Genomic DNA, 26,571 nt, shown 5'->3' with positions numbered 1-26,571 from the left:
GTTCCAACCCCCTGCTATGTGCAGGGTCACCAACCAGCAGACCAGGCTGCCCAGAGCCACATCCAGCCTGGCCTTGAATGCCTCCAGGGATGGGGTATCCACAGCCTCCTTGGGCAACCTGTTCCAGTGCCTCACCAATCTCCGAGTGAAAAACTTTCTCCTAATATCCAACCTAAACCTCTCCTGTCTCAGTTTAAAACCATGTGTATGATCTGACAGTAAAATGAAATGGCAATTGTAATGAGAAGTACTGTAGCTTTTCTTTCTGTCACATCTCCATTCATCCTTCTGCTCACCTGCAGGTTCCGCTTCCTGGAATGAAGTGGGTGGATAATCACAAAGGAGTTTTCAATGTAGAAGTTGTTGCTGTATCATCTCTCCATACTCAGGTAAACGTTAAGATCTGTCGTTTTAATAAAAAAATCTTGATAATCTTTTGGCAGTTGAAACACTGTCAAAGAGTTTGTAATGAAGAGTACAGTAATTACAGTAGTGAAATTACAATCTCGTTTTCAGTTCTGAGCCAGCAGACCTGTTATTCCACGTTCTGCTGTGAGTATATTTGAGAAGTTCTGCTTAAAAACATGAATAGTTTGGCCTTTATTCACAGGGGTTGAATGGCCAACAATGTTTTCAGACCTTTGACTGTTGTTTTAAATACAACAGTTCTAACATGCTGTCCAAGCATATGATGTTTTCTTGTTTTTCCTTTTCCTCCCTGTCGCTTTTGTTTCCCTGTGTATTTTTTTGTCTGTCTTTGATCCACAATGAGAGATGGCAATCGTTTTGACTCATCGTTTCAACTTTCGGTTTATTAATTCCTCGTTTGTCTTTTTGATGGTTTTTTGATGTATTTTGTTTGTGCTGTCAATAGTACTATGTCTTCGGTGCATTTCTGTCTGTTTTTCTAAAGAACACACAGTCTGTGGGCTCTCTAGCTTTGCCTGAACACTTTCTGAACTGGCTGATTAAAGCTGAGTTAGACGTATGGGCAGAGCTCTCACAAGTGTTGAGTTTCTGCTAATTTTGTGAAATTAAATGTCCAGGTAGAAGAGGGAAAAGAGAGAATCCATCAATGAGGACAAGTCCGCAGAGAGCAGTGTTCATTTGGGAGCTTCTTGCTGATTTCTGTTCTGTGCTTACGTGTAGGACCCTTACCTTGACAAGTTCTTTGCACTTGTCCATGCTCTGGATGAGCACATGTTCCCTGTGCGAATAGGAGACATGAGAATTATGGAAAACAACTTGGAAAATGAACTGAAGAGCAGCATTTCAGCTTTAAATTCCTCTCAACTGGAGCCGGTAGTGCGATTTCTTCATCTCCTGCTTGACAAACTGATTCTTCTGGTAGTAAGACCTCCTGTCATTGCAGGCCAAATAGGTATTCTATTTAAGTTTTATAGAGAATTACATAGCTGAGAATTTGACACTTCCAATGTTATCATATTTATGTAGAAATAAATAAGTCCATTTTTATCCTTTATTTTAGTGCCACTAATATACCATGTATGTTCAAAATGAAACATTCTGGCATCCAGACCAGTGATGATATACACAGGAGCTACATTCAGTAGAAAGGTTTTCAAAAATGGGTGGTAATTTGGTGTCCAAGTTGAGACACCAGAAAGGAGCCTGACTTTCAAAGTTGGATACCCAGTGCTTTCTTAGCACTGGAGCCAGTTAAGGTGTCTCCATACTGACATTCAGAAACTAAGGCTTTCAGTCTCACTAGTCACCTTGGAGAACTTTGAAATAGGTAAATTAAGACATGGATACTGTAGTTACTATAGCTGTTCTAGCCTGATTTTGTCAGCATGAATAATCCCTTCTTTTGCTCCCTGTTATGGACTTTGCCTAAATGGCATAACTGAGCATTTAATTAAACTTCTCAGGAAGGAAGCCTGCAATTCAAACACTGGTGAGGAAGTTGCTGGTGTGTTTTCTGAACACACCAGAATACAGGGAGGTGCTGACTGCAGAGGGAAAAGGAAGATGTACTGACATGGGGACTTTGTAAACCAACTTACGTTAGGTTTACAGTTTCCAGCTGCAGTCTGCTTCATCCCTAATTTGTTTAAAATATCTAGCCAGGTCTATGTGTGGATTTCTATGCTCAGTTTTTAGAACAGAATGTTACTTGAAAACAGAATGGAATTGCTCTTTTTCACTTTGTATTTTGACTGATATTTAAATGGAGCCAAGAGTTAACTGCGAAATGTATGACAAATATCCAGAGGGCATCAGGTAAACCAGAATATTATTACCATTGCAAACTGGGGGGACAAAGTTGGGCTGATTCCAGAAATCAAACCTAAATTCATCAAGTGTTATTAAAATAAGAGGAAAAGTATCACTGCAACACCTGCCTCCTTGTCAAGTTGTTTATTAGACCTACTTCAAATACCAGTTTCAGTCTTTCTTGAGAAATGCTTGCTGTACTCTAACAAGCTTCACCATTTATTCTTTAGAAGGTGGATGAAATTCATATTCAGAATTTGTTTGTGGGGATTGCTGAAATCTAAAACAACTCCTTTTTTTTTTTCTTTTTTTTTTTTCAGTTAACCTGGGCCAAGCATCTTTTGAAGCAATGGCTTCGATCATAAATAGACTTCACAAGAACTTGGATGGAAACCAGGACCAGCATGGCAGAAACAGCCTTCTTGCTTCCTATATTTATTATGTTTTTCGCCTACCAAATACCTATCCCAACTCACCATCACCAGGTAGCTCTTTTTTCACTTCATTTCAAGTCACAGTTTGTTAAAAGCAAGCAGAAAGCACTTCCTGGCAGATGCTCTGAGCTCCAATTGCATAACTGGTTCCCTGCCAAGTCCTGTTATTAACTTTCTCTGTGATGCAGTGTTGCCATTTAGATGATGAGTTTAATTACAGTTAGAGCCATGTCAGGGATTTAACTATTCAGTGGTCTTAAAGTGCCATTACTGAAAGAACTTGAGGTGAAATTATGACAAAATACTGTTCTATTTAGTTTGTTTTGTGACAGATGGATGGGGTACCCTGTGGTCATTCCTGCTTCCCAGACTCCTTCATTGGTACTTTAGAACTTTTATTCAGTTCCAGCAGAAGTCGATGCGCTGGCAGAGGAGTCTGAAATATTTAAAAACAGATGTGCACAGGAGGGAATCACATTGATTCCACCTCTGCTGAGAACAAGAAAGGCATCTACTGGAATGGAGATACAGAAAACCAGGCTTTGGAAGGCCTGTGGTTCCCAGCACTTGCTTCTTGCATGGAATGGAAGGCCGCTGAGGAGACTGGAAAAGTTGTGTGCTTAAAACTATACTTCAGAATTCAGTGCTTTACTATTTCCAGTCTGTGATCTGGCTAAAGGCAGACCTCGTGCTGGCTGCCTAAAGCCACAGGGAGCTTCCTGCTTCCCACAGATCACAGAATAAAACAGCATGTTGATCCCATCTCCCAGCTGCTAACCTTGGAGCACCAGGCAGGGGAGGCACGGGAGATTTCCTTATGGACCAGAGCTACTGATTATGTAAAGGTTTTGCAGTAAAAAGGTGGAAAGCAGGGCGGGATGGAGGCTTTGACTGGAGGTGCAACAGGATGTTCTTTGTATGGCACCGTAGGTCCCGGTGGCTTAGGGGGATCAGTGCATTATGCCACCATGGCTCGATCTGCTGTCCGACCAGCAAGCCTTAACCTGAACCGCTCACGGAGCCTCAGCAACAGCAACCCAGATATATCTGGGACCCCCACCTCACCTGATGATGAAGTTCGCTCGATCATTGGCAGTAAGGTACAAACGCACAGCCAAGGGGCTCGGGGTGGTGGTGCCTTTTATTCCATATCTAAAGTAATAATGGGGAAGTTCTCGTGTTTTATTTCCTATCAAAAGTTGTCCTCACTAGCAACCCCATTTCAGACTTATTCTAATGGTTATGGATAACACACCTGATACTGCTGGAAATTGCTGCTTCTGTCTCTGATTTATTAGAGACCATCCTGCCAGTGTTACTTCCACAGGTACGGTGGCTGGGGCCGGAGTCCTTCTGGACTTGCCTCCCCAAGACCAGTAAGACAAGGACAGCTTTCTTCTCACTTCTCACATGGCCAGCAGCTGTATCCTCTGACTAGCTGTTACGTCTCCCCAAACCTTGCATCCCCTACTTTGCCACCCTTTGATCCCAGTCTTACCTCCCAAACCAAAACTCTCTCTTCTCCTCTGTGTTCAGCACTAACAGCTGCTCAAATGCTCTCTGTGTTACTTATGTCCAAAGAAAGTACCTTGCACACAGCAGATATATTCCATGGCCAGAAAGATTTTACTGGGTTAGCAACTGAGCTACAGTCTAGCTGCGGTATGAATTTATGATGTACTCACTCAGCATCCACAGTGACTCCCCACCTTTATGGTGGGGAGATCTCATTGTGGCCTTCCAGTACTTGAAGGGAGTGTATTAACAGGAGGGGGAATGGCTGTTTACGAGGGTGGATAGTGATAGGACAAGGGGGAATGGTTTTAAACTGAGACAGGGGAGGTTTAGGTTGGATATTAGAAGGAAGTTTTTCACCCAGAGGGTGGAGAAGCACTGGAACAGGTTGCCCAAGGAGGTTGTGGATGCCCCATCCCTGGAGGCATTCAAGGCCAGGCTGGATGTGGCTCTGGGTAGCCTGGTCTGCTGGTTGGCGACCTGCACATAGCAGGAGGTTGGAACCAGATGAGCATTGTGGCCCTGTTTTAATCCAGGCCATTCTATGATTCTGTTATGATTCTATGGCCTTTATTACTTGCTGAAAGTGGCTTTTCAGTGAGTGGGGGCAGATTAGTGCAAAGCATCTGGTGTGGTTTTACTCCAGCTCTTAGTGTTCTAGGTATATGTATGCATGTTTATGGCATTTTTTTTTGGACTAGATTTTCTTAACCTCAGTTATATTGTCTGTTCTGGGAACATGGTTGTCAGGGCTTTCAGTGTAATCAGTAGAGAGAAAAAAAGCTTCTCAGCAGATGATTTGTGCCACACAAGGTATGAATCACCTTCTTGTCCCCTCTTGTGAGTTCTGAATATGTAGAGCTGCTACTAATACTTTGTACCTAAAATAGGTGACATGAGGCAGGACAAATCTGTATTGGTAGATCTGTTACCTGAGAGGGGTGCCTTAGTTCATTTTGGGTTCTTTTTTAATGTTTAAACTGAGACAACTTCCACCAAGATGAGACACTTTCCTACCTGTGTCCTTCCAGCACAGATGAGTCTGATCCTTTTGATTTGATCCTTCTGGCAAAATAGCAGCCATCAGCCCAACCAGGAAAGCTTGACAGAGTCTTGGATTTTATAAGGAAAACCTCTTTGAGAAAGAGGTTACCAAGTTCTAAATTAATAGTGACATGCTTTTTTGAGCAAATAAGATGCTGAAGTAACATGGATAGAACAATAGTTATTTGTTTCATCAAAGTTTGGACTTCAAAGTCTTAAAATCTTTTAAAGACCGCCTCAGTATCTTGCTGATTTATCAACCGTGACCTTTTGTGAAATGCCATAGGCAGTAATGTGCACATGAAATTCACACAGGGTATCAGAAGCTTAACATGGTCTGGCAGAGTGAATAATGTCACAGTACAAAATGAAGAGAAATTTTGTTCTAGAGGTACTCTGGGCTTTAAATATGCAAATATGTCCCTAATTGCTGCTGGGGAATTTTTTTTTTTTCATGTTAGCCAGATAGTATCAGAAATTAAGCTTGGTCTGACTATACAGAATGTTGGTTTAATGTAATTGTTTCTGTTTCTTGATGTGACTAGAAACATGAATACTTCCTGAGATGCTGAAAGGAGTATAGGGATGCATAAATTTCTATTCTGTTTCTCCAAGCAAAGATTTAAGCACGTACACACAAATAAGGAACTTATACTTCACATTGAATCTATCTGGAGTCTTTCTGCTTTTAAAAAGAAAAAATAATTTTGGTGGAACTCTTTAGAGCTCAGTCTTCTGTTGTTTCTTATTGTAATGTGTTTGATAGTTTTGGTAAAGTTGCTTTAGGTTTTACTTACATCAGCATTATGCTTAATTCTGAGCATTCAAGCAGTCATCCCCTTTACAGGATTTAGAAGATTTCTGTGGTTTTGCATGATAGAGGAAGGTTTAGGTCTTGTCACTTATTTTGCCTTCATTTGTGAACTGAAGCCATGTAAATTTTATTCCCTACTAAAGAGGATTTATTAACTGTCTAAAAAGAACATGATGAGATGTTTATGTTTAAAGTATTCCTGAAATGTTGGGGATGTGCTGGGAAGAAACAGAACACTCTGAGTGTCATGGCTCTGATGATGGATGTTCACAGATGTGCGTTCTGTGCCCAGCTGCAGGTTGAACCCCAGAAACAGGACAGGATTTAACAAGAGTTTTGTGCACTTGGAAGTGACTTACCAAGCCAGAGAAGCTCTTGCACTCTGTTATCTTCCAGAGAAGTATGAAATGAAGGAATCTCTTCAGATTTTCACAAAATCTGCTTCTGTGAACATTGGTTCTGAGGATAGACATGTACAAAGGCTGTGATTAGAAAGCATAGGAATGAAAAAGGGAATGGGATAAAGGCATTTTCAGAATTAGATCTGGCTTTACAAAAGGTGAACTTAGTTCAGCATTCTGCAAAGTTCTTTGATTTGAACTCATTGTGAGCAAAGTAAAACATTTGTATGGATCTATGCAGGATGGAGAGGTTTGATTTATTATTTCCAAATGGTAATTGAGATTAAAACACTCATTTTATCTCTTCAGTATATTTTTATTGGACAACTCAAGCAAAATACAGCATGGCTGTACTTTGCATAGAGAATAGCTCAATGTATTAATGATTTGAATCCCAGGCTCAATCCTTGGGTAGATTTGTCTTCATGAGAGAAACAAACTTATAGGCGTGATGGACTTTGCAGTTGATAATCTTTGTGATGAAATAGTCTGCACCTTTGCCTCACATATTGGGAAAAAGCTCTGGGCTGGCACAGAAGCTGGGATAAAAGCTCTCTCAGGTGAGGGTCAAAAATGTTGTGTGACGTTTATAAGGAATGTCTATGGCATTGCACAACTGCCTCTATTGGAGGCAGATCCTGAGACCCATGAATGTCCACTGCATCCCACTGAGTGTTCCTGACATGGGAACAGCCTGGATAACAAACACGAGTTTGATTTTTTTCATTTTCTTCTTCCTGAGTTTCTTGAGAAGAGAAGAGACTGGAGGGAGAGGAGGGATCTGCAGTAATTTTGCACAGATGATCCCCTGAGAGTTAAAATTGTACAAATGAGATAAATCTTTTGAAAAAGCAAGGTAATTTTTCAAATGTTTTGTTCAGCAGAGCAGATTGGTTCCAGAAAAGGTATGTCCTCTTTTCTCTGTTTGCCACAGTGCTCAGAGGAGATGCCAAAAGTCTACTGGAAGCTTCTCCACAGGTTACTCCACCAATGGTGCAGGATTTTTACTCTATGAAAACCTGCGAGAGCTGACAATTGGATCTCTTTGAGTTTCCATAGCATTTCCATAGGATCTGTAGAGCTTATAGTCTGTGGGCTAGCAAGTAGTCTACCTTAAGAAAAAGATCTGAGGAAAAACTGAGAGCATCCTTTGTTTTTCATATCCGAGCACTAATTTTTTTCTGTCACATAAAAAATTTGGTCTGGCTCCATCTACTGAAGTGCTGGATTTCAACTGATGGAAGTGGGATTTTTCAGGAGGAGGATAGTTTTTGAATGTCAAGCACTACAGATAGAACAGGTTGGACTGGAATATTAATGTAGTGTACATGTGTGATGAGTTACAAAAGTAAGCCTCTCAACAAATGCAGCTTCAGCAGTTCTAATTGGTGATATGTTTGCAGTGCACCTGGTTTGATTGCTTTTGAGGACTAAGATTTGACTATTGTATGGCATGCAACATGTAATATTTCTTTCCTTTCCCAACTGCTTTCTATTACATGCCCAGGGTTTAGACCGCTCCAATTCCTGGGTAAACACTGGTGGTCCAAAAGCAGCCCCATGGGGATCCAACCCCAGCCCAAGTGCAGAGTCAACACAGGTGGTGTCTTCGGTAGAGGTTTTTCTGGCTTTGTTTTCTCTGATGTTTCCCTGTAGAATATCCTCAGTGCATACTCTGATTTTGGTGGTTTGCTTATTTATTTACTTGTTTATTTAATTGTTCTTTGAAAACTTTGAGTTTCGTTTTATAAATCAGCATCCTCTCCCCCACCACCTCACTGCACTGCATGACAAACCCCAAAACTTGTGAACGTGTCCCCTTCTTTCATTTCAGTGGTTGCTGGTCTGTGAAATGTAAATGCTGTGACTTCTTTTCCTTTCTTTTTTCTCTCTTTCTCTCTAACACTAGTTTCAGCTTCAGGTGGAGCACATTTCTAAATGGGAACATCAATCACAGCCCCATAGTTTTGTCCATGTTTGCCATTTCTTTTAATGTGAACCATTTTGCCATTTTCATCAAGCATTTAGTATTCATAGTCCAGTAATCCTTCATGTCTGTTTGAGTGGAATATTATTAAACCAAAATTCATACACATGTAAAATTCTCTCTTGGAAGGTGTAAATTTAAGTGCCGGAACCAGTGACTCTCTGGGTCCAATTGTATCTGTTCCATGTTGCAAAGTATGAAAACTTTATAGCAGCTTTGGTCAGAAAGCCTTAAGTTATTTTAGCCCCCATTGCCTGCTGCTTTCCACTGCATGGTTGCCTTGAACATACCTCTCAACTGTACTTCCTTTCAAGTTTACCACTCTTACAAGTATCCAGTCACTTGTACTCCTGCCAATTATTCCCACCAGAAATAACTTAAGTGATTTTCTCATTCTCTGTGCCAGTAGCAGTGTTACATCCCCACGTACTTGGTCTGGTAGAGTGAGAGGTATGGTACTGAAATTACAAGTATTACTTCCTTGACATATGCATGTTGATAAAATAGAGTGATGAAAAGGTTTCATGCTTTGCAGCACTAAATGTCTTTGTGCATAAGAACCTGCAGTTATTTAAATAGCCTATGTGTCTTAAAACAGTAAAAAGTGCTGTCATGTTGCCTAAAGCAGATCTGTAAATGAGTAAGACTTTGAGAATGCATAAGAAGGTGTAAAGGCAGTAAAAGCCTACAGTTGGAACAGTATTTTTGTAAACGTACGTTGTCCTTGAGCTGCAAAACCCATCCACAGCAAACTTTAATGTCCTGTCATCATTCATTCATCTCCACTCCGTAGGCTACGGATCGAAGTTGTAATCGTATGTCTTCGCACACTGAGACGTCAAGTTTCTTACAAACATTAACAGGACGGTTACCAACTAAAAAGGTAGATTTCAGTGAAGACAATTGATGTTGTGGGGCAGGGAGGTCAAGTCATTCTGAAAACATCTGTTTTATCTCTAGCCTGGTTCTTTCTGAGGTCGTTAGGAACTGCTGTTGCTTAACACCTCTGAACATCCAGGCTGTGGTGAATATGAAGTATTCTGACAAAGCTGAATTGGGAAGAACAAAATGATCAGGAGTAGCTTGTCTGATTTAATGTCCGTACTGTATGGAGCCAAAATATCTATGGCTTTAAAATAAATTACGAATAGCACTGTCTAGAAATGTAAGGGACACATCCTTGTGTGCAAAATTACAGTGTGTTAGATGGTTGGCACTAAAGATGTGTTCTGAACTCAGGTACATAGGTGTTAATCCAGAAAGTGGGAGGGAGTTGCTTTGGAAGTGCATTCCCTTTAGGGAGATGAGATCCTACTAAACAACATCAGAAAGGCAAAATGCCAGACTTTTGTATGATGGAAATGTGGTCACTGACAGTGTCCAGTCTGTGGATTGGTACTCCCAAGAAAAGAAATCTAAAAGCTGATTCTTAGCCCCACGTTTCTTTCTTACTGTTTTAAGTCCTTTCTCACAGTAAATGTATATCTTTGTACAAATTGCTTTATATGTCCACTTTTTACTCCTTTTTCCTGCAAAAATCAGACCAGGCAGAAAGGTAGACTTTTAAAATAAATTAATATGAGCACCAAACCTTTTTTTTCTTTTGGGTGGGTGGAAAATCCTTTTGACACTTGAAATTCAATTTTGAAGCGAGATGCTTTGGAACGTTTCTCACATTCCATATCATGACATCATCCTTCATTGTTAGCTGGGGATTTCTTTAAGGAACCACCACTGCTGTCATGTTCTCAGTTATTATTTTGCTTAATCTCATTGTTTGCCATACTTTCCATGGACCGTGCTCCCATTTCTCATGCAGACTGTTTTGTGAGCTGCTGCTGAGGCTTGGACTAACTCTGGATTTGCTTCTGTGTAGCTTTTTCATGAAGAGCTGGCCTTACAGTGGGTCGTGTGCAGTGGGAGCGTGCGGGAGGCAGCCCTGCAGCAGGCCTGGTTCTTCTTCGAGCTGATGGTGAGCAAACTGGAAGCACTTTGCTTATTGCCTTAGCATTCATCATTTAAAACACAAACAGCAACAACCGAGTCTCCCTCCTGCTTCATTTCCACGAGTGACTCCACTGTAATTTATATTCCTATAGGTGAAGAGCATGGTGCATCATTTGTATTTTGCTGACAAACTGGATGCTTCAAGAAAGAATCGTTTTCCTGAGCGTTTCATGGATGATGTAACTGCTTTGGTCAGCACAATTGCTGGTGATATAGTCTCTCGGTTTCAGAAGGTAATGACAAACAATTAAAGTGAGCTCAGGTCAGAGCTCAGGCACCAGACCCTACTGTGTTCTTTGCTGATGCCTAGACCAGGAATTGTCATTTGGATACATTGTATTGCTCTATTACTGCTCACTGTGTTCTTTGTCATTTTCCATTTTTCTCTTCCTTCTCTCCAGGATACAGAAATGGTTGAAAGGCTCAACACCAGTCTTGCATTTTTCCTCAATGATCTATTGTCTATCATGGACAGAGGATTTGTTTTTGTTCTTATTAAGACCTGCTACAAACAGGTGAATGCAGATAAATGTTACGACTTAGCTGTGATCCATGGCATAACTCTTCTCTTAGGCAGACAGTGAAGTATGGACAATTCTTAATTTGCTTGTAAAAATATGATTTGTATATACATCTTGTACTGCTACGTGTGCTGTTATTGGCTGGGAGGTGTGTGGCTCCTGCACATCACAAGTTTAATGTGTAGCACAGAGAAGTGATGTGGATGGGGTCGTGTAATGATATCGAGTTGTTTAATTCTTGCTTTGGAAGCAGTTTTGGGAGTGGTAGTGGGACAGGAGAGCCAGTGCTGCATTTGTAATCTGCTTTGGTGCTAACTGCAGTCTTACGGATTGAACTTGCCAGGTGTCTTCAAAGCTGTATTCCTTAACAAACCCAAGTAACCTGGCATCTTTGAGGCTGGACTTCCTTCGCATCATTTGCAGCCATGAACACTACGTCACCTTGAATTTACCCTGCAGCTTACTCACACCGCCTGCATCTCCATCACCATCTGTGTCTTCAGCAACTTCCCAGGTACCCTGCAACAAGGGCCCTTTGTGGGAATTCAAACTGAACTTTGTTCTGAGGCTTGAATCACATGAGGCAGATGTTTAATCCATAATTTCAGTCTCTGCTTGCTAGTATTTGTTGGAAGTGTTTATTTAGAAATTAACTTCATTTAAGAAAGAACAAGTGAACAGCTGGAAAGCACACAGACAGAGCTCTCACTTGAAAGGCCCCCCTTTTCCACTGACGTGCTGGGGAAAGCCTGCAGTGGATGCATGTGGGCTATGGGAACCATGCAAGGATTGCAGGCAGTTTGGGTGATGATGTGACTTTGGCTACAGCAGTTTTGGTTTTACTTCTTCCTGCAACATCTTGAACCTGGAAGCATCTCTCACATTCAGGCTTTGGAGGAAAATCTAACAGTTTTTCCTGCTTTGTAGGTTTTCACTTGTTTTGATATTGTATTATTGAAAAAAAAAAAAAAAAAAAAGAAGCCCATCTGTGTATCCCCATATTGTCCACACACCCTTTCGTCCCAAGGACACCTAATCCCTTTCCATGTTATGCATGAGCATAAATGAGCCATTAAAAAAAGACTTTGTGCACTGTTGCCCTTTTCTTATAAAACAAGGGACTTCCTGTATACTGTAGTGTTGTCCCAACCTGCTCAGAAAAAGTAAAGTAACAAGTGTTTTGAAAAATTAATTAAACTTAATCAAATTAAAGCTTTCTTAAGCCTGAGGAAACCATCCATGCCTGAGTTAAAAGTTTAACTAATCCACTTTTCAAGGTTATTTGGCTTAGCTTCTCTAAGGCTGTCTTGTAGGGGAGAAGGCAATAATGGCAAACAATTAAGAGAAGAATTAGAGAGCTTGGATATATTGTAGTTAAACGTGCCTACATCCAAACAAAACATGAAAAAAATAGTTTATCTGGCATCGTGTTTAATTCTGAAAATTGCTTTTGTTGTGTTTCCTAGGCTTTGACTCTCTGTGTTCCAAGGATCCTTATGATGCAGCTGCTGAAACTTGGTTGTGGTTTTTTTTTTTTTTTTCCAGAGTTCTGGGTTCTCCACAAATGTCCAAGACCAGAAGATTGCAAATATGTTTGAATTGTCTGTGCCTTTCCGTCAGCAGCATTACTTGGCTGGGCTTGTGTTAACAGAACTGGCTGTCATTTTAGATCCTGATGCAGAAGGGTAAATCTTTGCAATTTTTTTCCTCAAGCATTTTTCTTTAGTTCCAAGTAAAATGTGGATAGCAAGCAAGTTCTGGCATGGCCAGAGTTAAGTTACATTTGTGAGCTGAGAAGGTAAGGGACCTGTTCTTCAACTCTGAGAATTCTTTTTCCCTGCCCGTTTCTCACTGGCACTGTGAACATGAATCATATTTTTCCAGCTAAGGGGGGAAAGAGGGCACAGGGGCACCACTGGAGTTCCAACAGGAAAAACTGCTTTTATCAACTATAACAAAAAAATAATTCTGTGTTTAAGAAGTCTCTGTTGCTGGTGTTTTTAAATGTTACAGTGCATTTTGGCTGTGGTCCCCTCTGCTCTGTATCAACATAAATTATGCATCAGTGAGACCCCCATGGGTTACATAAATAGACAAATAGAGTCAAGTGTGCAGAGTTGGTCAGTGACTTGCCTGGATTGCGGAGCAAATAATTTTTTAAAGTGGGAGTGTAGCCTGTAGTCCTGACATCCAGTCTGTTACTTGTATTATTTAGGGCTGTTTTCTGCCTTACTCCTTTCAAATGGATTTCAATAGAAATTATTGATTGCTTCTGCAGTCCTAAGTTCTCTCACAGGCATTTTCTCAAGGTGGACCCAGAAATATCAGCAGAGTCGACGAATACTGATGATTCATGGGTAATTCTGCCCCTTCCCCAAGAGGTCTCAGGAGTTAAACATTAATTCTGTTTCTTGTTGGAGAAGAAAGTGATGCCATAAATGAGTTTGTTGTCCTGTACATGTGCACAACACATTGTAGTCCCACTTGTTTGGTCTGAAAAAGCAGCAAATCTTTACCAATTCACACACTGCAGAAATCCTGTTTGTAGAATAGGAACATCCTACTCCCTGGTTAGAAACGAGGTCCTGTCTCTGATCTCCTCTGGTCTTATTTTCACAGCCTTTTTTTTCTCACATACTTGCTTTTTGAGCTCTGTCACCGTGATGTTCTCAGCCCTTAAGCTTGGACATGGGTGCTGATCTTTGTCCAGCTGCACAGAGGAGCTGTCAGTATGATTTTGTGTCCACTAGGGAGACAGCTCCTCTCTGGGGCCCTCTGTAGACATCAAAAGCCCACTGATACCAGTTCAGTTCTGGAAATCCCTTTTAATCAAAGGCTCCTGAATTTTGGTTAAGATGTGTATCAGTAATGCATTTATTTGTTACAGTTTTCCAGAACAACTTGTGGTTTTGCATCTTATTGGCTCTTCTCAGGATTAAATCTGTCTTTGCCCTGATAGATGCACCATGGGGTCTATTGTTCTCATGCCTGAGAAGAGTTCTAATGGTCAGGTGGGAGGATCATTACCAGATAATCATCTGGTTTTGGCAGATAATGGAGGTTTTGGCATGCTTACCATTAAAATATTTTGGCCACCGTTGGAAAAAGTTTCAATTGATCCCAGGAGTGGAGAGGGATGCCCACCCATTTAGCTGCTCATTCCAGTAGAGCTTTGCATTAGATCTTGATAGGTGATGTAGAGCCTTTTATTTATTCCTTCCACGCTTTTGTTCCATTAGCAAAATACATTACATTTTAGCTCACCCATTGTATAAGAACTCCTTGGATTCCATTGAAAAGGAAAGACTGCAGCGCTGTGTTGCCTAGGGGCGACGGTTTGGTTACATCCCTCTGTGCTATGTGCTGTACAATGACACAACATGTCACAGTCCTCCTCCAGAGCACCTGTAGTCTAAAAGAGGAGGCAGCACGTGGATTAAAGAAGCTAGAGAGTCAGCCCAGGCAGATAGACCTCAAACAGATGCATGTCTTGATTATTCAGTGATAATAACAATTACTGCTCATTTCATGGTGCCTGTGTTGCCCGTGTTGACTGACATTACAGGGCAGATATGAGAAAATCAGATTTGACCCTGGGTATTCACCAACAAAAGTCAGTTTTGCAGACGTGTGCACTGTTGTCACAAATCCAAGGCTGAGATGTCAGAGGGGCTGGTGCAGGGCAGCAGGATCACTTCATTGCGTTATCAGACAGAAAGATAAGCAGGTCACATTTCCTCCTCCATACAGACTGATCCTGTACCCGTTCTGTTCAGGAAAAGGGAAAAAGAAACCCATGTAGCCCTAGGTTTTAATTACACTGCATTGTTTGAATGTGCTTTCCCTGTGCTTAGTTCCATTGCCTGTAGGATAGCTTGTTTCCAGCTATTCAAGTGCAGCCTAGATGCCACTCCTTCAAAACAATACAAAGCTTTTTCTTTTAACCTTAATTTGAAGGTTGTGCTGCCAGTTATTTAAATAAGCATTTCATTCCTAGCTGTTCAGGATCTCATTGATAATGACAAGGCAGCTGTAGGATTTATATTGGTCTGATGTAAAAAAACACAGAGAGAAATGTAGTTTCATTACCTGATGCCTTCCTAACCTGTACTGGTGCCTTTATAACCTCTTTATACCCACAACAAATCCAGTCAGATCCTCTCGTCTTTTTTAACCAGAACTCAACTCTACTTTTCAGGTAAAGTGGATACTGCCTGAAATTCGGCCCTTGTTTTAATACCACAGGTCTGAACACTGAAGCTTATGTTTTGCTACCGCATCATGTATGAGCTTCTTTGGCTGCTTTGTGCATGGGGTAGAGTTGTTGCATTGGACTGGTTTGCCTCCAGAAGCAAATAGCTACAGAGATACATGCTATTTGCTCTGGGAGAGTTTGCCCTCTGTGTGGTGGCTGAGGGGACTGAGAGGAGCAGAGTGAGTTCTCAAGAGTCAAAGGGGTTTATGTTCAAAAGGCATGAACACCAATAGGCTTACACATAGTCTTTTACAAGAGGGAATGGAGCTTGGGCCCTGCCATTGTTTGCATCTTAATAATGAGGAAGGCCACTTCTTGCTGGGTTTTTCCTTCTGCCCCTCCATTTCTCCAACAGTTTGCATTCAGCTACTGAGCTGTAGTCTGTTTCGGTTGAATAATTGCATGGGGATTCAGGGAACTGAGGCAGAATCTTCCTGATCATCTGATAAAAGCAATGTTCTGTTTTAGGAGGGCTTTTCTCTCTGTAAATGGCGTTAAATAAAAACAGAAAAGAGCACTACAAATGATGTCACTAAACCTACTCTAAAGTTCTCTCCCCGTCCTCTATATTTCCCTATCTCTCCTAGCATTCTTCAGTTGACTCGGTACAGCAGCACTGCAAAGCTGGGGCTTTGTATGGAAAATGTGAGGGTGCTTGCATCATGTTGAGCGTACACCTCAGCAGGATATTTTTATACCTTTTATATGGCATGGTCAGCAGCCAGCCATTTTTAAAATCCTTGGGTGATCAAAGAATATGTGCAATGACAGTTTATGTGAAGTTAAAAATAAAAACTAGGATTCCTTTTCTTCTTTTTTTTTTTTAACCGAAACCACTCAGTTACAAAATACAGTTTGCTTTGAAGGTATTAACTAATCTGTGTGACCCAACTCTCTTTTAACAGTTTATTTGGATTGCATAAGAAGGTCATCAATATGGTACACAACTTACTGTCCAGTCACGACTCGGACCCGCGGTACGCTGACCCGCAGGTAAAGGCCCGGGTGGCAATGCTGTATCTACCTCTGATTGGTGTGATCATGGAAACGGTGCCTCAGCTCTATGATTTTACAGGTATTTCATACTCTGTGGTATGGGTATATGTTCAGCTGCTCACAAAGTTTGAGTGTTTCTTGTCTAGAACAGATTCCGTTGGTTCTAAAACAAGTCCCGTTATTGGTGGATGAGGTCGTTTGTATTTCTGAAGTATAATAATTTTGATGTGTTTCCACATCCATTTCCTAAAGTGCACTTGCAAAATCCTCAATGACTGAACACTCAAAGCTGCATTTGGCCACTTGTTTGCATAAAGTGAAAAGTGAGCAGTGCATTTTAATTGCTATCTGCGTAAGGCTGGCCTGTCTCTCTGCTCTGATCCGATTCAAAAGTCATCCCGTATACTGTGCAAGGCTCAGAACAATTAGAATCATAGAATCATAGAATGGTATGGGTTGAAAAGGGCCACAGTGATCATCTGGTTCCAATCCCCTGCTGTGTGCAGGCCGTCAACCAGCAGCCCAGGCTGCCCAGAGCCACATCCAGCCTGGCCTTGAATGCCTCCAAGGGCATCCACAACCTCCTTGGGCAACCTGTTCCAGTGCTTCACCACCCTCTGAGTGAAAAATTTCCTCCTAATATCTAACCTAAACCTCCCCTGTCTCAGTTTAACGCCATTCCCCCTTGTCCTATCACTATCCACCCTCATAAACAGCCATTCCCCCTCCTCTTTATATGCTCCCTTCAAGTGTTGGAAGGCACAGTGAGTCTCCCTGGAGCCTTCTCTTCTCCAAGCTAAACAAGCCCAGACCCCTCAACCTTTCGAAGGTTAAAAAAAAGGAGCAGAGTTCCTCTACTTCCTTTCTGTGTGTGCTCGAACAGCAGCTCATTTCAGGTGTGCACAGTGTCCTGCAGAGAAGCAGAGGTGTCAGCTCAGGGCAGGGGATCTGGTCTGAAGTAGTTTGGGATTTGGGGTCCTTGCCATCCTTTGAGTTTAATGGCACAATAAAGCAAAAAGTAAGGTTGTGGTGTGGAGTGAAAAGTCTATTTTCAAAAGTGTTCTAGGTATTGAGGTTGTATAGATCGCTTTTAAAAACTGTTACTGTCTTAGCCTTGCATAATCCCAAATAACAGTAAACCCTATTTACTTGCAGGACCCTATCAATGGGTGTGATGTTTCTCAGTTTGCCTTCCTAGATGGTTCAATGAAACAAGCACTGCGGAGGGAGGCTGGGGTTGAGTCTGGGGGTTAAAATGTTGAGTTTGGGGATTAACTAGGATGTGTGTGTTTCTGGCAGAGAGTCACAATCAGCGAGGGAGGCCGAGCTGCGTCGCTGCTGATGATTATGAAGGCGAGAGTGGAAGCATGATAAGCCAGACAGTTGCCATGGCCATCGCAGGAACATCGGTCCCTCAGCTCACCAGGCCCAGCAGTTTTCTACTCACCTCATCGGTACAAAGCTATTCCTGCCTATTCCTTGACCCTCACCCTGTGTCAATAGGCAAATATTTACATGTGCACGCCCTGTAGGGCTGATCAGTGAGCAGCAGAAACTCGTATCAGTTTGTGGCTGGGTGTTGTAGAGGGTGAAAGACAAGGGAACAAATCACTTCTGCGTGTTGTTGTACCTGTCTCATTGGGGTTATAAGTGTCAGGCAGGGATGAGAATCAACAAACCTCAGAAAATGTAAGAGTTTTCTGATAAAGATTCTCTCTTTCTGAAACAATTGCATAAAAGCTCTTTGAATTACAGTGGTTGTTGTAAGTTCTAAGCAAAAATTCCTACCACATCCAAGTCTTAACTAGCTGAAGATGTAAATGGGCCATTTCCCTTGTTCTCTGCACAGGAAAGGGAATCTCCCCAGTTCTAGCAGACCCTTCCATTTCTCCCTATTCACTTCTGTTCCTACCTGGCAATTATTTAGGCCAGAGTAGTACCTTATGGAAATCTTTTCAGTGGTGACTGAAGCATTTTTGGATGTGAAATCCAATGTGACAAATGTCTTGTCCTGTGTGTTTTAGAGTGGCAGGCAGCACTCCACCTTCTCAACAGAGTCCAGCCGCAGCCTTCTGATCTGTCTCTTGTGGGTGCTCAAGAATGCAGATGAAAGTGTCTTACAGAAGTGGTTCACAGACCTGTCAGTGCTGCAGCTCAATCGCCTGCTGGATTTGCTTTATCTTTGCGTATCCTGTTTTGAATACAAGGTACTGGTATTTAAACCTCCTGAAGTTTCTTCTAAGGCTCGCAGAGAAATGTAACACTCCCATCCTTTGTACTATTCCAGAAAGGCATTTCCTGCTCTCTCAGTATTTCCTGTAATCTAAATCCCATGGCTAAGCACTTCTCTGTGCAGCCTCTGGCCTTCTTCCATGTTTACTTTTCAGTCGTGTAAGTGTTTCTTTCTCCTTTCATTTTTTATGTAGCTTGTGTTGCTTGCCACTCATCTGGGTACTGTAGCAAGGTAAAGGAAATATCTCTTGATCATTTTGCTTGCTCCCACAATAAGAGAGCTTTTTGAAGTGTTGCTGGATCTGGGTAGATTATCTAGTTAGCAACTGAAGCTATGTTCCTTTCTTTCTCTCTTCATACAGGAATAATATTTTGAGTTGTTGCACTTAGTAAATAATCCAAATTGAAAGCCTCTTCCCTCACTATCATTTGAAACTTGCAGGGTAAGAAAGTGTTTGAAAGAATGAACAGTCTGACGTTCAAGAAGTCAAAAGACATGAGAGCCAAGCTAGAAGAGGCTATTTTGGGAAGCATAGGAGCAAGGCAGGAAATGGTCCGAAGAAGCAGAGGACAGTTAGGTAAGTAAAGACATCTTCTGCACTCTACATATTTTTCAAAAACTGCTACTCCCTTCCCTAAATGGCCCAGGGATTAGGACAAGAATCAACTAGGTTCAGTCTCCTACTCTGCTGGAGGCTTCCTGGTACATGTGAGTCACTCACAGTGGGCTATATTGAATAAATATTTTAGAGACATAATTAATGATTCATTTCACAGAGTTAGGGACCTTTGTACTTTTTTTTTTTTTTTTTTCCTAAATCTGACCTGATTGCCTTTATCCCTTATCTGGGATGTTGTGTGATGAAATTTCCCTGCCTTCCCAGCAGTGACAATAAAGACAGAAAGCCTGTGAAGCAGGAAATGGGATCTCAGCACCATCCTGAAGACATCACTGTCTTCAGCTGACAAACAGTAATGTCAGACTGCTGGGGATTGCTAAACCTAGGCTCCTGAGTAGTCCAAAGAAGTTGCTTCTCAGCAACCCTGATAGTTACCTCTCAGCAGTCTGTCTCAGTTAGCTCAGTCTATACTCAATACTTGGGTGAAAATGACTGCAAGTCAAGTTACTTCTCATGGCACTTAGTTAGAGACCATATAAACATCTTGGGTCTGAGTGCCACAGCGTTGGATCTAAGGAATAAGTTATAGCTGTCACCTGTTGCTTGTTAACAACCTAGAGTTGCTACTTAAAAATAAATAAATAAATAAATTAAATGGCTATTATTATTATTATTTTAATATTATCCTGCAGAGAGAAGTCCTTCTGGGAGTGCTTTTGGAAGTCAAGAGAATTTGAGATGGAGAAAGGATATGACTCACTGGCGTCAAAACACAGAGAAGCTTGACAAGTAACTCTGCCTTATCCTTCTATTTTAACCATGTCACAGTGCCTGGGGGATTGCAGGGTCCCTCTCACCACTGATGGTCAGTGGCAGAGGTACACCTAGCTCTTGTGTGAGCCCGTTTGAGCCCTCCACTGGAGCAGGTCTGGCAATGTACAAATAGATTTTTGCCTGACACTGCCCTGTTTTAACTCTTATTTTCCACCATTCCTTACTTTCTCAGTATTTTTAAATGAGATTTAACAAGACTAATACAATCCATGGCCTTCTAAAAATCCTGTAGTAAGCTGTAATTTAGAGAGAAGATTCATGAACAATATTCACAGATAGCATATATATCCCATGTCATATTTCCTTTATTACATAAGAGCATTCTGGAGTTGTCAAAGCTCACTTTCCTTTCCTGCCCTAATCCATCACTTTGATTGTTTTTCCACATGTGCTGTGCTTTTAGAAGCCACAAACCAGCCAGGTACTGTAGTGTTGGTGTGCAGTTCTTACAAATTGCCATTTATACATCTGCAGACTCAATCATCACAGCCTTGTTTGTGATGCTTGGCAGAAGTTTTCAGTGTGTGTGTGTGTGTGTGTGTGTGTGTGTGTGGTGTGTGTGTGCAACTGGTTGGAATGAGCTCCTCTTGCTTATTACACCCATTTCCTTTATAATTCCCTGTCCCAGTGTGGCTTAATCTGGAAGGCTCAGGAGTTGTGTTTGAGCTTTGCAGTGCACGTTTTCTGTTTTCTCAAATTGCAACCTGCAGTCTACATCCTCCCAGCAATGGAATTGTTCCTAATCTTAGGAAAGTAATCTCAGCCCAAGTGAAGCTCTGAAGAAACTGAGGAGCCAGGTCCTCAGCCTGGATGGAAGTCAGGCCAAATTTTACCCTCAAAGACATAGAGATACTTCTTGGATTTGAAAGTACATCTTTACAGCTTATCATTATTTTTCCAACACAGAAGTGTAATCTCTTGTTAAGTAGTGGCTTCTAGATGCTCCTGGCCAAGGCATCAGGAGAGCCAGATCAACAGTGTGTTTTAAACCTCCTCGCAAAGTGATGTAGGCATAAATTTCACCATGGTTCAACTCGAGCCATGGGCACTTACACTGGATTAAAGTTTGGCCTGCAGAATTCATCCTTTCACTACTGATACAGGGGCTGGGCCTCCCTCTTTGGTCCATGAGGATCAGGCACCAAGCCTTCATGTTCTGGAGACTGAGGAGTAGATAATGAGTGTATGACCCAGCTCCCATGGGAAGCTGTGTGGCAGTTCGTGCAATACGGGTTCCAGGAACGCTGCCAGCCAAGTCAGCTCCATCCTCCTTGATGTGTGCTCTGCTTGGATTTTGTCAGTACTCTGCATCACACCCTCAGTGCCATTTGGCCTGGCTTGAGTCTGTCAGAGATGGCACCTGTGTCGGGCAAGCTGTAGCTGGGCCCTTTAGATGTAGAACTGGGGCTTTGCCAAGTGCAGCTCCTGTCACTGAAATGAGGTGGTTTCTGCCGAATTCCTGAGACCTCTGGTGTGAGTGGGGATATGAACTTTGTCAGCCTTTTGGGGGAAGTGAGTGCCTGGTATTAAACAGCAAAGTTGTGTAGGTTTTTTTATTCGTGGCATGAAAGATATTCTTCAAAAACTGTAATGTACTGTAGCATAAGAGGGCAGAAATCACACCTCCACGCCATGCACTCTGCCCTGCAACTATTCTGGCTGCTGGGAACAAAGTGCATAAATACCAGCTCGTGTAGCACCACCGTGTGTCCATAGCCTACAACATGAAACCATTCGTTCTGTTCCTGGTTTCGCTGTTGCATGCCTTACAATGCTACTAAACCAGTTTGAGTTGGACTTTCATTCTAAATGCTTGTTGTCTTCCTGGGAGAGTAACAAAGTGTCAGAAAGTAGTGTGATCTCTCCTGAGCATGATGAACGTAAATCACCTGTAAGTTTGTATATGTAAAAAAAGCAAGTCTTTCTTCCTGTCCTCTTAATGGATGCATTAAAGGATCTTTGTGTTGTCCAGCAATAAGTATGTGCATTGTAATCAAAGGGTTCCTGCCAATGAGGAAATATTTTCAAGTGAGAATAATATGTGGGTTTACTTCTTAAACAGAAGCTAATTTTATTGCTTTCTTTTCTCCGAATAGATCACGAGCAGAGATAGAACATGAAGCACTTATTGATGGAAATCTTGCAACAGAAGCAAATCTAATTATTTTGGATACACTAGAGATAGTTGTACAGGTAAGGATGGTAGAAGAAAAGAGATGTAATGCCATTAGGATCACCTGGTCAGGCAGCAGTTTATTAAATAGAGCCTTCCTGCTATTCTAACTGCCTGAACACTGTCAGAACTGTTCAGGTCTACTGCTGCAGCAGGAAGGATTGTAATGCCTCTCCTCATCCTCAGCCCTTTACAATATGGTTTTTAATTACTGTAGCTTTCTTCAGACTTTTTGAAAATTGTTCCTTTTTTGTAGCATAAGAAGTATTTGTTTTTAAAATTCCATTAACAAACAGTAAAAATTGGCTAGTATTGCCTTATTACAGCAAATTCCTCTGGTTCCTTCTCATATCTGCCTCAAGTCATTCAGTTCCAGGTCGGTCTCCTGTGCCTGTACACATTGGCACAGTGCAGGAAAGCCTCCAGGCTCCTCGCTGTGGTACAAAATCTGTCTGTTTCCTCTTTACCCACTAGTGAACATGGACACACGGCAGTTTTGTGTCATTCCATCTCCTTCAGCTCATGGGTCAGATTTCCATCACCTGGAGCTGATTCAGAAATGTGACTGTTACACAGGCTCAGCAAAGTGGGCAGTTTTTCCATGCCAGAGGGGTTTTCAGCAGGGTTATTACAGCTCCCCCAGGAGGTTTGCTTTTGCTCATATGACCCTTGGTTTGCTTTTGCCTGCAGACTGTTTCTGTGACGGAGTCCAAAGAGAGCATCCTCGGCGGGGTGCTGAAGGTGCTTCTGCACAGCATGGCCTGCAACCAAAGTGCACTTTACCTCCAACACTGCTTCGCCACACAGAGAGCTTTGGTCTCAAAGGTGAATTCTCTGCAGATGCGGTAATATATCCTGAGCAGTGCAAATAGAGGATGGGGCTGTTTTTTCCCTTTATATCGTTGTCACTTCACCAAACATTTATTGTTTTGTGCAGGACCAATTTTCAAGGAATGGGGTCTCGAGATGGATAAAACCTGAATGGTTTTTGTGATTGGGGTCCTCTATTTATGCACTTTGGGTTTTATAGCTGTGCACAAGGGTGCAGTTCACAAGGAGTGAGTGTGGTGTGGGCTCCTGCTGGCTAGCAGATGTACTTAGCCAGCAGGCAGTGCAAAAAACAGCTGAAATTAAGGATGAAACTTGCTTAAATTGATTTTATTTTTTTTTACTTGAACCATAATTTAAACTATGATTCTGCATATGTACTGGGAATAGCCCAAAGATTTAAGCCTGAGTTTTTGGAATCAATGTGAATCAATCCAAAGTGTAGATGCAGGAGCAAGGAGCGGTGGGGTAGGTAAAATGAATTGTCTTCCAGTGCTGCCAGAGACTCTGCATCTCTCTAACTGTAAAAGTGAAGTGATTCAAACCAGCACAATTCCCCTCAAAGCAGAGGGGATTGAACTTCCTCTAATACTGATGTATGCTTGCTGCTAAGATCATCGTGGCCTTTGTGTCTGAATGCTTGCTTCTGTCTGTCCAGGCAGTAGTTTTCTCATATGCTGTTTTTCCAGTTCCCCGAGCTGCTGTTTGAAGAGGAGACTGAGCAGTGTGCAGATCTGTGCCTGAGGCTCCTGAGGCACTGTAGCAGCAGCATCAGCACAATACGGTCACATGCGAGTGCCTCACTTTACCTTCTGATGAGGCAAAACTTTGAGATTGGGAATGTGAGTATCCTGCTGCACTTCATTAGCTTATTATATGGGAACTGGTTGGGGACCTCTGGACGGAGCACTGTGTATTCAGTCATGTGAAAGAAAGGCTGTTAGAGGGCTTATCAGCTAGACAAGCACGGAAATGAGTTAGAAATACTGGGATTTTGTTTTCCTCCAGATGTTACTAATTTCTAATTAGATCTTAGGTTTGCTAACTCGCATGTGCTTCAAAGTGTTAAGAAGGTTCTCAGCTCCAGCTCCTCCAGCTGGTATTGTGCAAGTACCCACGTGCCTGTCTGTCACAAAGTGCTCAGCCTTGCTCAGCAGAACTGGAGGGATCCACTGACTGTGGGCCCAGGGACTGATAGCAGTGAGTGCACAGTATTGGCAGGTTGTTGAAATACAGTTTCTCTGTTGCAGAACTTTGCCAGAGTGAAAATGCAGGTGACTATGTCTCTCTCATCCCTGGTGGGGACATCCCAGAATTTCAATGAGGAATTTTTACGACGTTCCTTGAAGACTATTTTAACATATGCTGAAGAAGATCTGGAGCTTAGAGAGACAACATTTCCTGATCAGGTAAAAGAACCACAGGAAAAGTGGCATTTAGTTTATTTGCAGCCTGGAATATTTGCATGAATTCCTCGAAGGAGGTTCATACTTTTTTTGTGACCTGAGTACACCAAACCCAGATCCTTGATTAATTCTGACAGTGAGGTAACCACACAAAGGCTCAGAGCAGCTGTGGTCCTGGCATAGCAGTAAGTAGCTTGATTCCCTTTGCTACTTCATTACAACAGTGTATTTTTTACAGGTCCAAGATCTAGTGTTCAACCTCCACATGATCCTCTCTGACACAGTTAAAATGAAGGAGCACCAGGAAGATCCAGAAATGCTAATTGACCTGATGTACAGGTAGAGTCCATACTCATTGCACAGCAGGGACAGTAGATGTCAGTGTCCAGCTGGTGTTTGAAGAAGCTTAGTACTTATGGCACTTCTGTGTTTAGAGCACTGAGTATTGTGTTGCTGTGAACCTTGTTCATGCATTTAGCAATCGTTTTACTTTTAGCTTAAGCTTGTTTTGCACTGCTTCCCATGATTCACACATCACCTAATATAAACACAGGTAATTGCTCTTTGGTTTTGAACTCAGATGTTGTTCATTTGAGCCCTTACAGAGCCTAGTTTTGGAGCGGTGACACTGCAGTTCCAGTCTGCAGGTGAAATATGAAATTTAGTCAAGAACTTCAGCAGTCACCCTTAGAAGCAATGTGCCGTCACTAGGTTGATCCAGTTGCTTGCCCACCAGTAGCTAGCTAAGAAATCTGTGAAGTGATTGTTACTTAAACAGAAATAACTGCATACTAATTGCAGAGTTTTTTTTTGTGTTTTTTTTTCTCTTTCTTTTTTTTCTTCCTCCTATTTTTAACTAGGATTGCAAAGGGCTATCAGAATTCCCCTGACCTGCGCTTGACCTGGTTACAGAACATGGCTGGAAAGCACTCAGAGAGGAGCAATCATGCAGAGTCAGCACAGTGTTTGGTCCACTCTGCAGCCTTGGTGGCTGAGTATCTGAGCATGCTCGAAGACCGAAAATACCTCCCTGTAGGATGCGTTACATTTCAGGTAGAGGTTATCTTCTGTAGTGTATTTTGGGGTTTTGTCACTGCTGCTGACAGATATTCCTATGTTTAGACATTCACACTGCATTCACTCAGTTTATTTTGAGGAGAATGCATCATAGCAAGTTCTGAAAATAATCTTTATGCTTGAACACGGCTTGATTCCCCTGAGCCTCTCATCTGTAGGCTGAATGAATCCAGTTGTGTTTATTTCTTCATGTAAGTTATATTTCTTTACCATCTGTTTAGTCCAGTCACTGTGAAGTGAGTGCAGTTGTTCCGAAGTAACTTATGGAAGGGTTGCTGTGACTCACATTTGGCAGGGCAACGCTGAGCAGAGCAAACAACCACACAGTTAGCTGTGAACACATGAGCCACTCCAGTCAGCTTAAGGATGTGCTGAAGTATCCCATTGTTTCAGAAGGAGATGAAACAAAAAGCACATGACAGCTGCTGCTTTAAACATTGTAGGATTTGATTTAAATCGTCAAGCTTTCAAAGTGTTGAATGTCATTGAAATTGAGTACAAATTTTTACCTGTGTTATGTCTCCTTAGAACATATCTTCTAATGTTTTGGAAGAGTCAGCAGTTTCTGATGATGTTGTGTCACCAGATGAAGAAGGTATCTGTTCTGGAAAGTATTTCACAGAAGCTGGTCTGGTGGGATTGCTGGAGCAGGCTGCAGCATCTTTTTCCATGGTAGAAGACTTGAATTTCTTTCTCTCTCTCCTTCTCCTGGGCAACGTAATGGGAAATGTTTTCTCAATGAGACTGTGTAGCTCTGCTGTAACTGCTTAGTTCACTTGGAGCATTGGGAGTTTGAGCTGCTCAAGACAGCTCTGTTTGCCCTCTCAAGTGAACTGCAGTGAGTGGGGTCGGGGAGCAAAGGGCTTTTTGGTTTCCTAGCATCTTTCATTTCAACACTGCACGTTTTGGAGCTCACAGTGGCAGATAAAGGCTGTACTGTTTTTTTTCCTGTTCAAAGTGGACGGGCTGAGAGCTTTGTGTGAGCAGTGTTAGTGAGCTGGTGGTAGTGTATCCATCAGAAACAAATGAAAACAAGTGAATTATATGAAATATTCAGTGGGTTTAAGTACAAGCAGCAGTAACTCTGGAACAAAGAGAAGTGCTGTAGCAGGCTGGCTAAGTTGCATGGTGCATTGTCTCTTTACATTGATCATCTCCGTTAGAGACATAGGCATATTGTAAGGAAGAG

At 42.0% G+C, this 26,571-nt stretch overlaps 1 protein-coding gene across 14 annotated transcripts in view; it reads left to right on the top strand.

Moving 5' to 3' along the window:
• The window catches only part of DOCK7 (dedicator of cytokinesis 7), an 89,351-nt gene that overhangs the window by 51,373 nt on the left and 11,407 nt on the right, over positions 1-26,571 (top strand). For 5 of the 14 annotated variants that reach the window (XM_085232208.1, XM_085232206.1, XM_085232205.1 and 2 more), the window contains exons 19-41: positions 303-389; positions 1,150-1,381; positions 2,559-2,723; positions 3,603-3,772; positions 9,227-9,316; positions 10,310-10,405; positions 10,533-10,673; positions 10,842-10,955; positions 11,305-11,475; positions 12,507-12,646; positions 16,122-16,291; positions 17,512-17,666; positions 18,237-18,419; positions 18,887-19,022; positions 19,757-19,853; positions 20,302-20,319; positions 21,995-22,091; positions 22,762-22,896; positions 23,589-23,741; positions 24,150-24,308; positions 24,544-24,644; positions 25,166-25,358; positions 25,911-26,054. In XM_085232208.1, the coding sequence (XP_085088334.1) occupies positions 303-389; positions 1,150-1,381; positions 2,559-2,723; positions 3,603-3,772; positions 9,227-9,316; positions 10,310-10,405; positions 10,533-10,673; positions 10,842-10,955; positions 11,305-11,475; positions 12,507-12,646; positions 16,122-16,291; positions 17,512-17,666; positions 18,237-18,419; positions 18,887-19,022; positions 19,757-19,853; positions 20,302-20,319; positions 21,995-22,091; positions 22,762-22,896; positions 23,589-23,741; positions 24,150-24,308; positions 24,544-24,644; positions 25,166-25,358; positions 25,911-26,054 (3,147 nt within the window). Of the gene's footprint in view, positions 1-302; positions 390-1,149; positions 1,382-2,558; positions 2,724-3,602; positions 3,773-7,953; positions 8,047-9,226; positions 9,317-10,309; positions 10,406-10,532; positions 10,674-10,841; positions 10,956-11,304; positions 11,476-12,506; positions 12,647-16,121; positions 16,292-17,511; positions 17,667-18,236; positions 18,420-18,886; positions 19,023-19,756; positions 19,854-20,301; positions 20,320-21,994; positions 22,092-22,761; positions 22,897-23,588; positions 23,742-24,149; positions 24,309-24,543; positions 24,645-25,165; positions 25,359-25,910; positions 26,055-26,571 lie in introns of all 14 variants that reach the window. The other 9 variants (XM_085232216.1, XM_085232215.1, XM_085232214.1 and 6 more) reach the window with 5 other exon arrangements.

This window comes from Meleagris gallopavo, chromosome 10 (assembly GCF_905368555.1).
Source record: "Meleagris gallopavo chromosome 10, MGAL_WU_HG_1.1, whole genome shotgun sequence".
Taxonomy (NCBI): Eukaryota; Metazoa; Chordata; class Aves; order Galliformes; family Phasianidae; genus Meleagris; species Meleagris gallopavo.
Note: the sequence above shows the minus strand (reverse complement) of the source record. Positions and strands in the feature narration are given on the sequence as shown.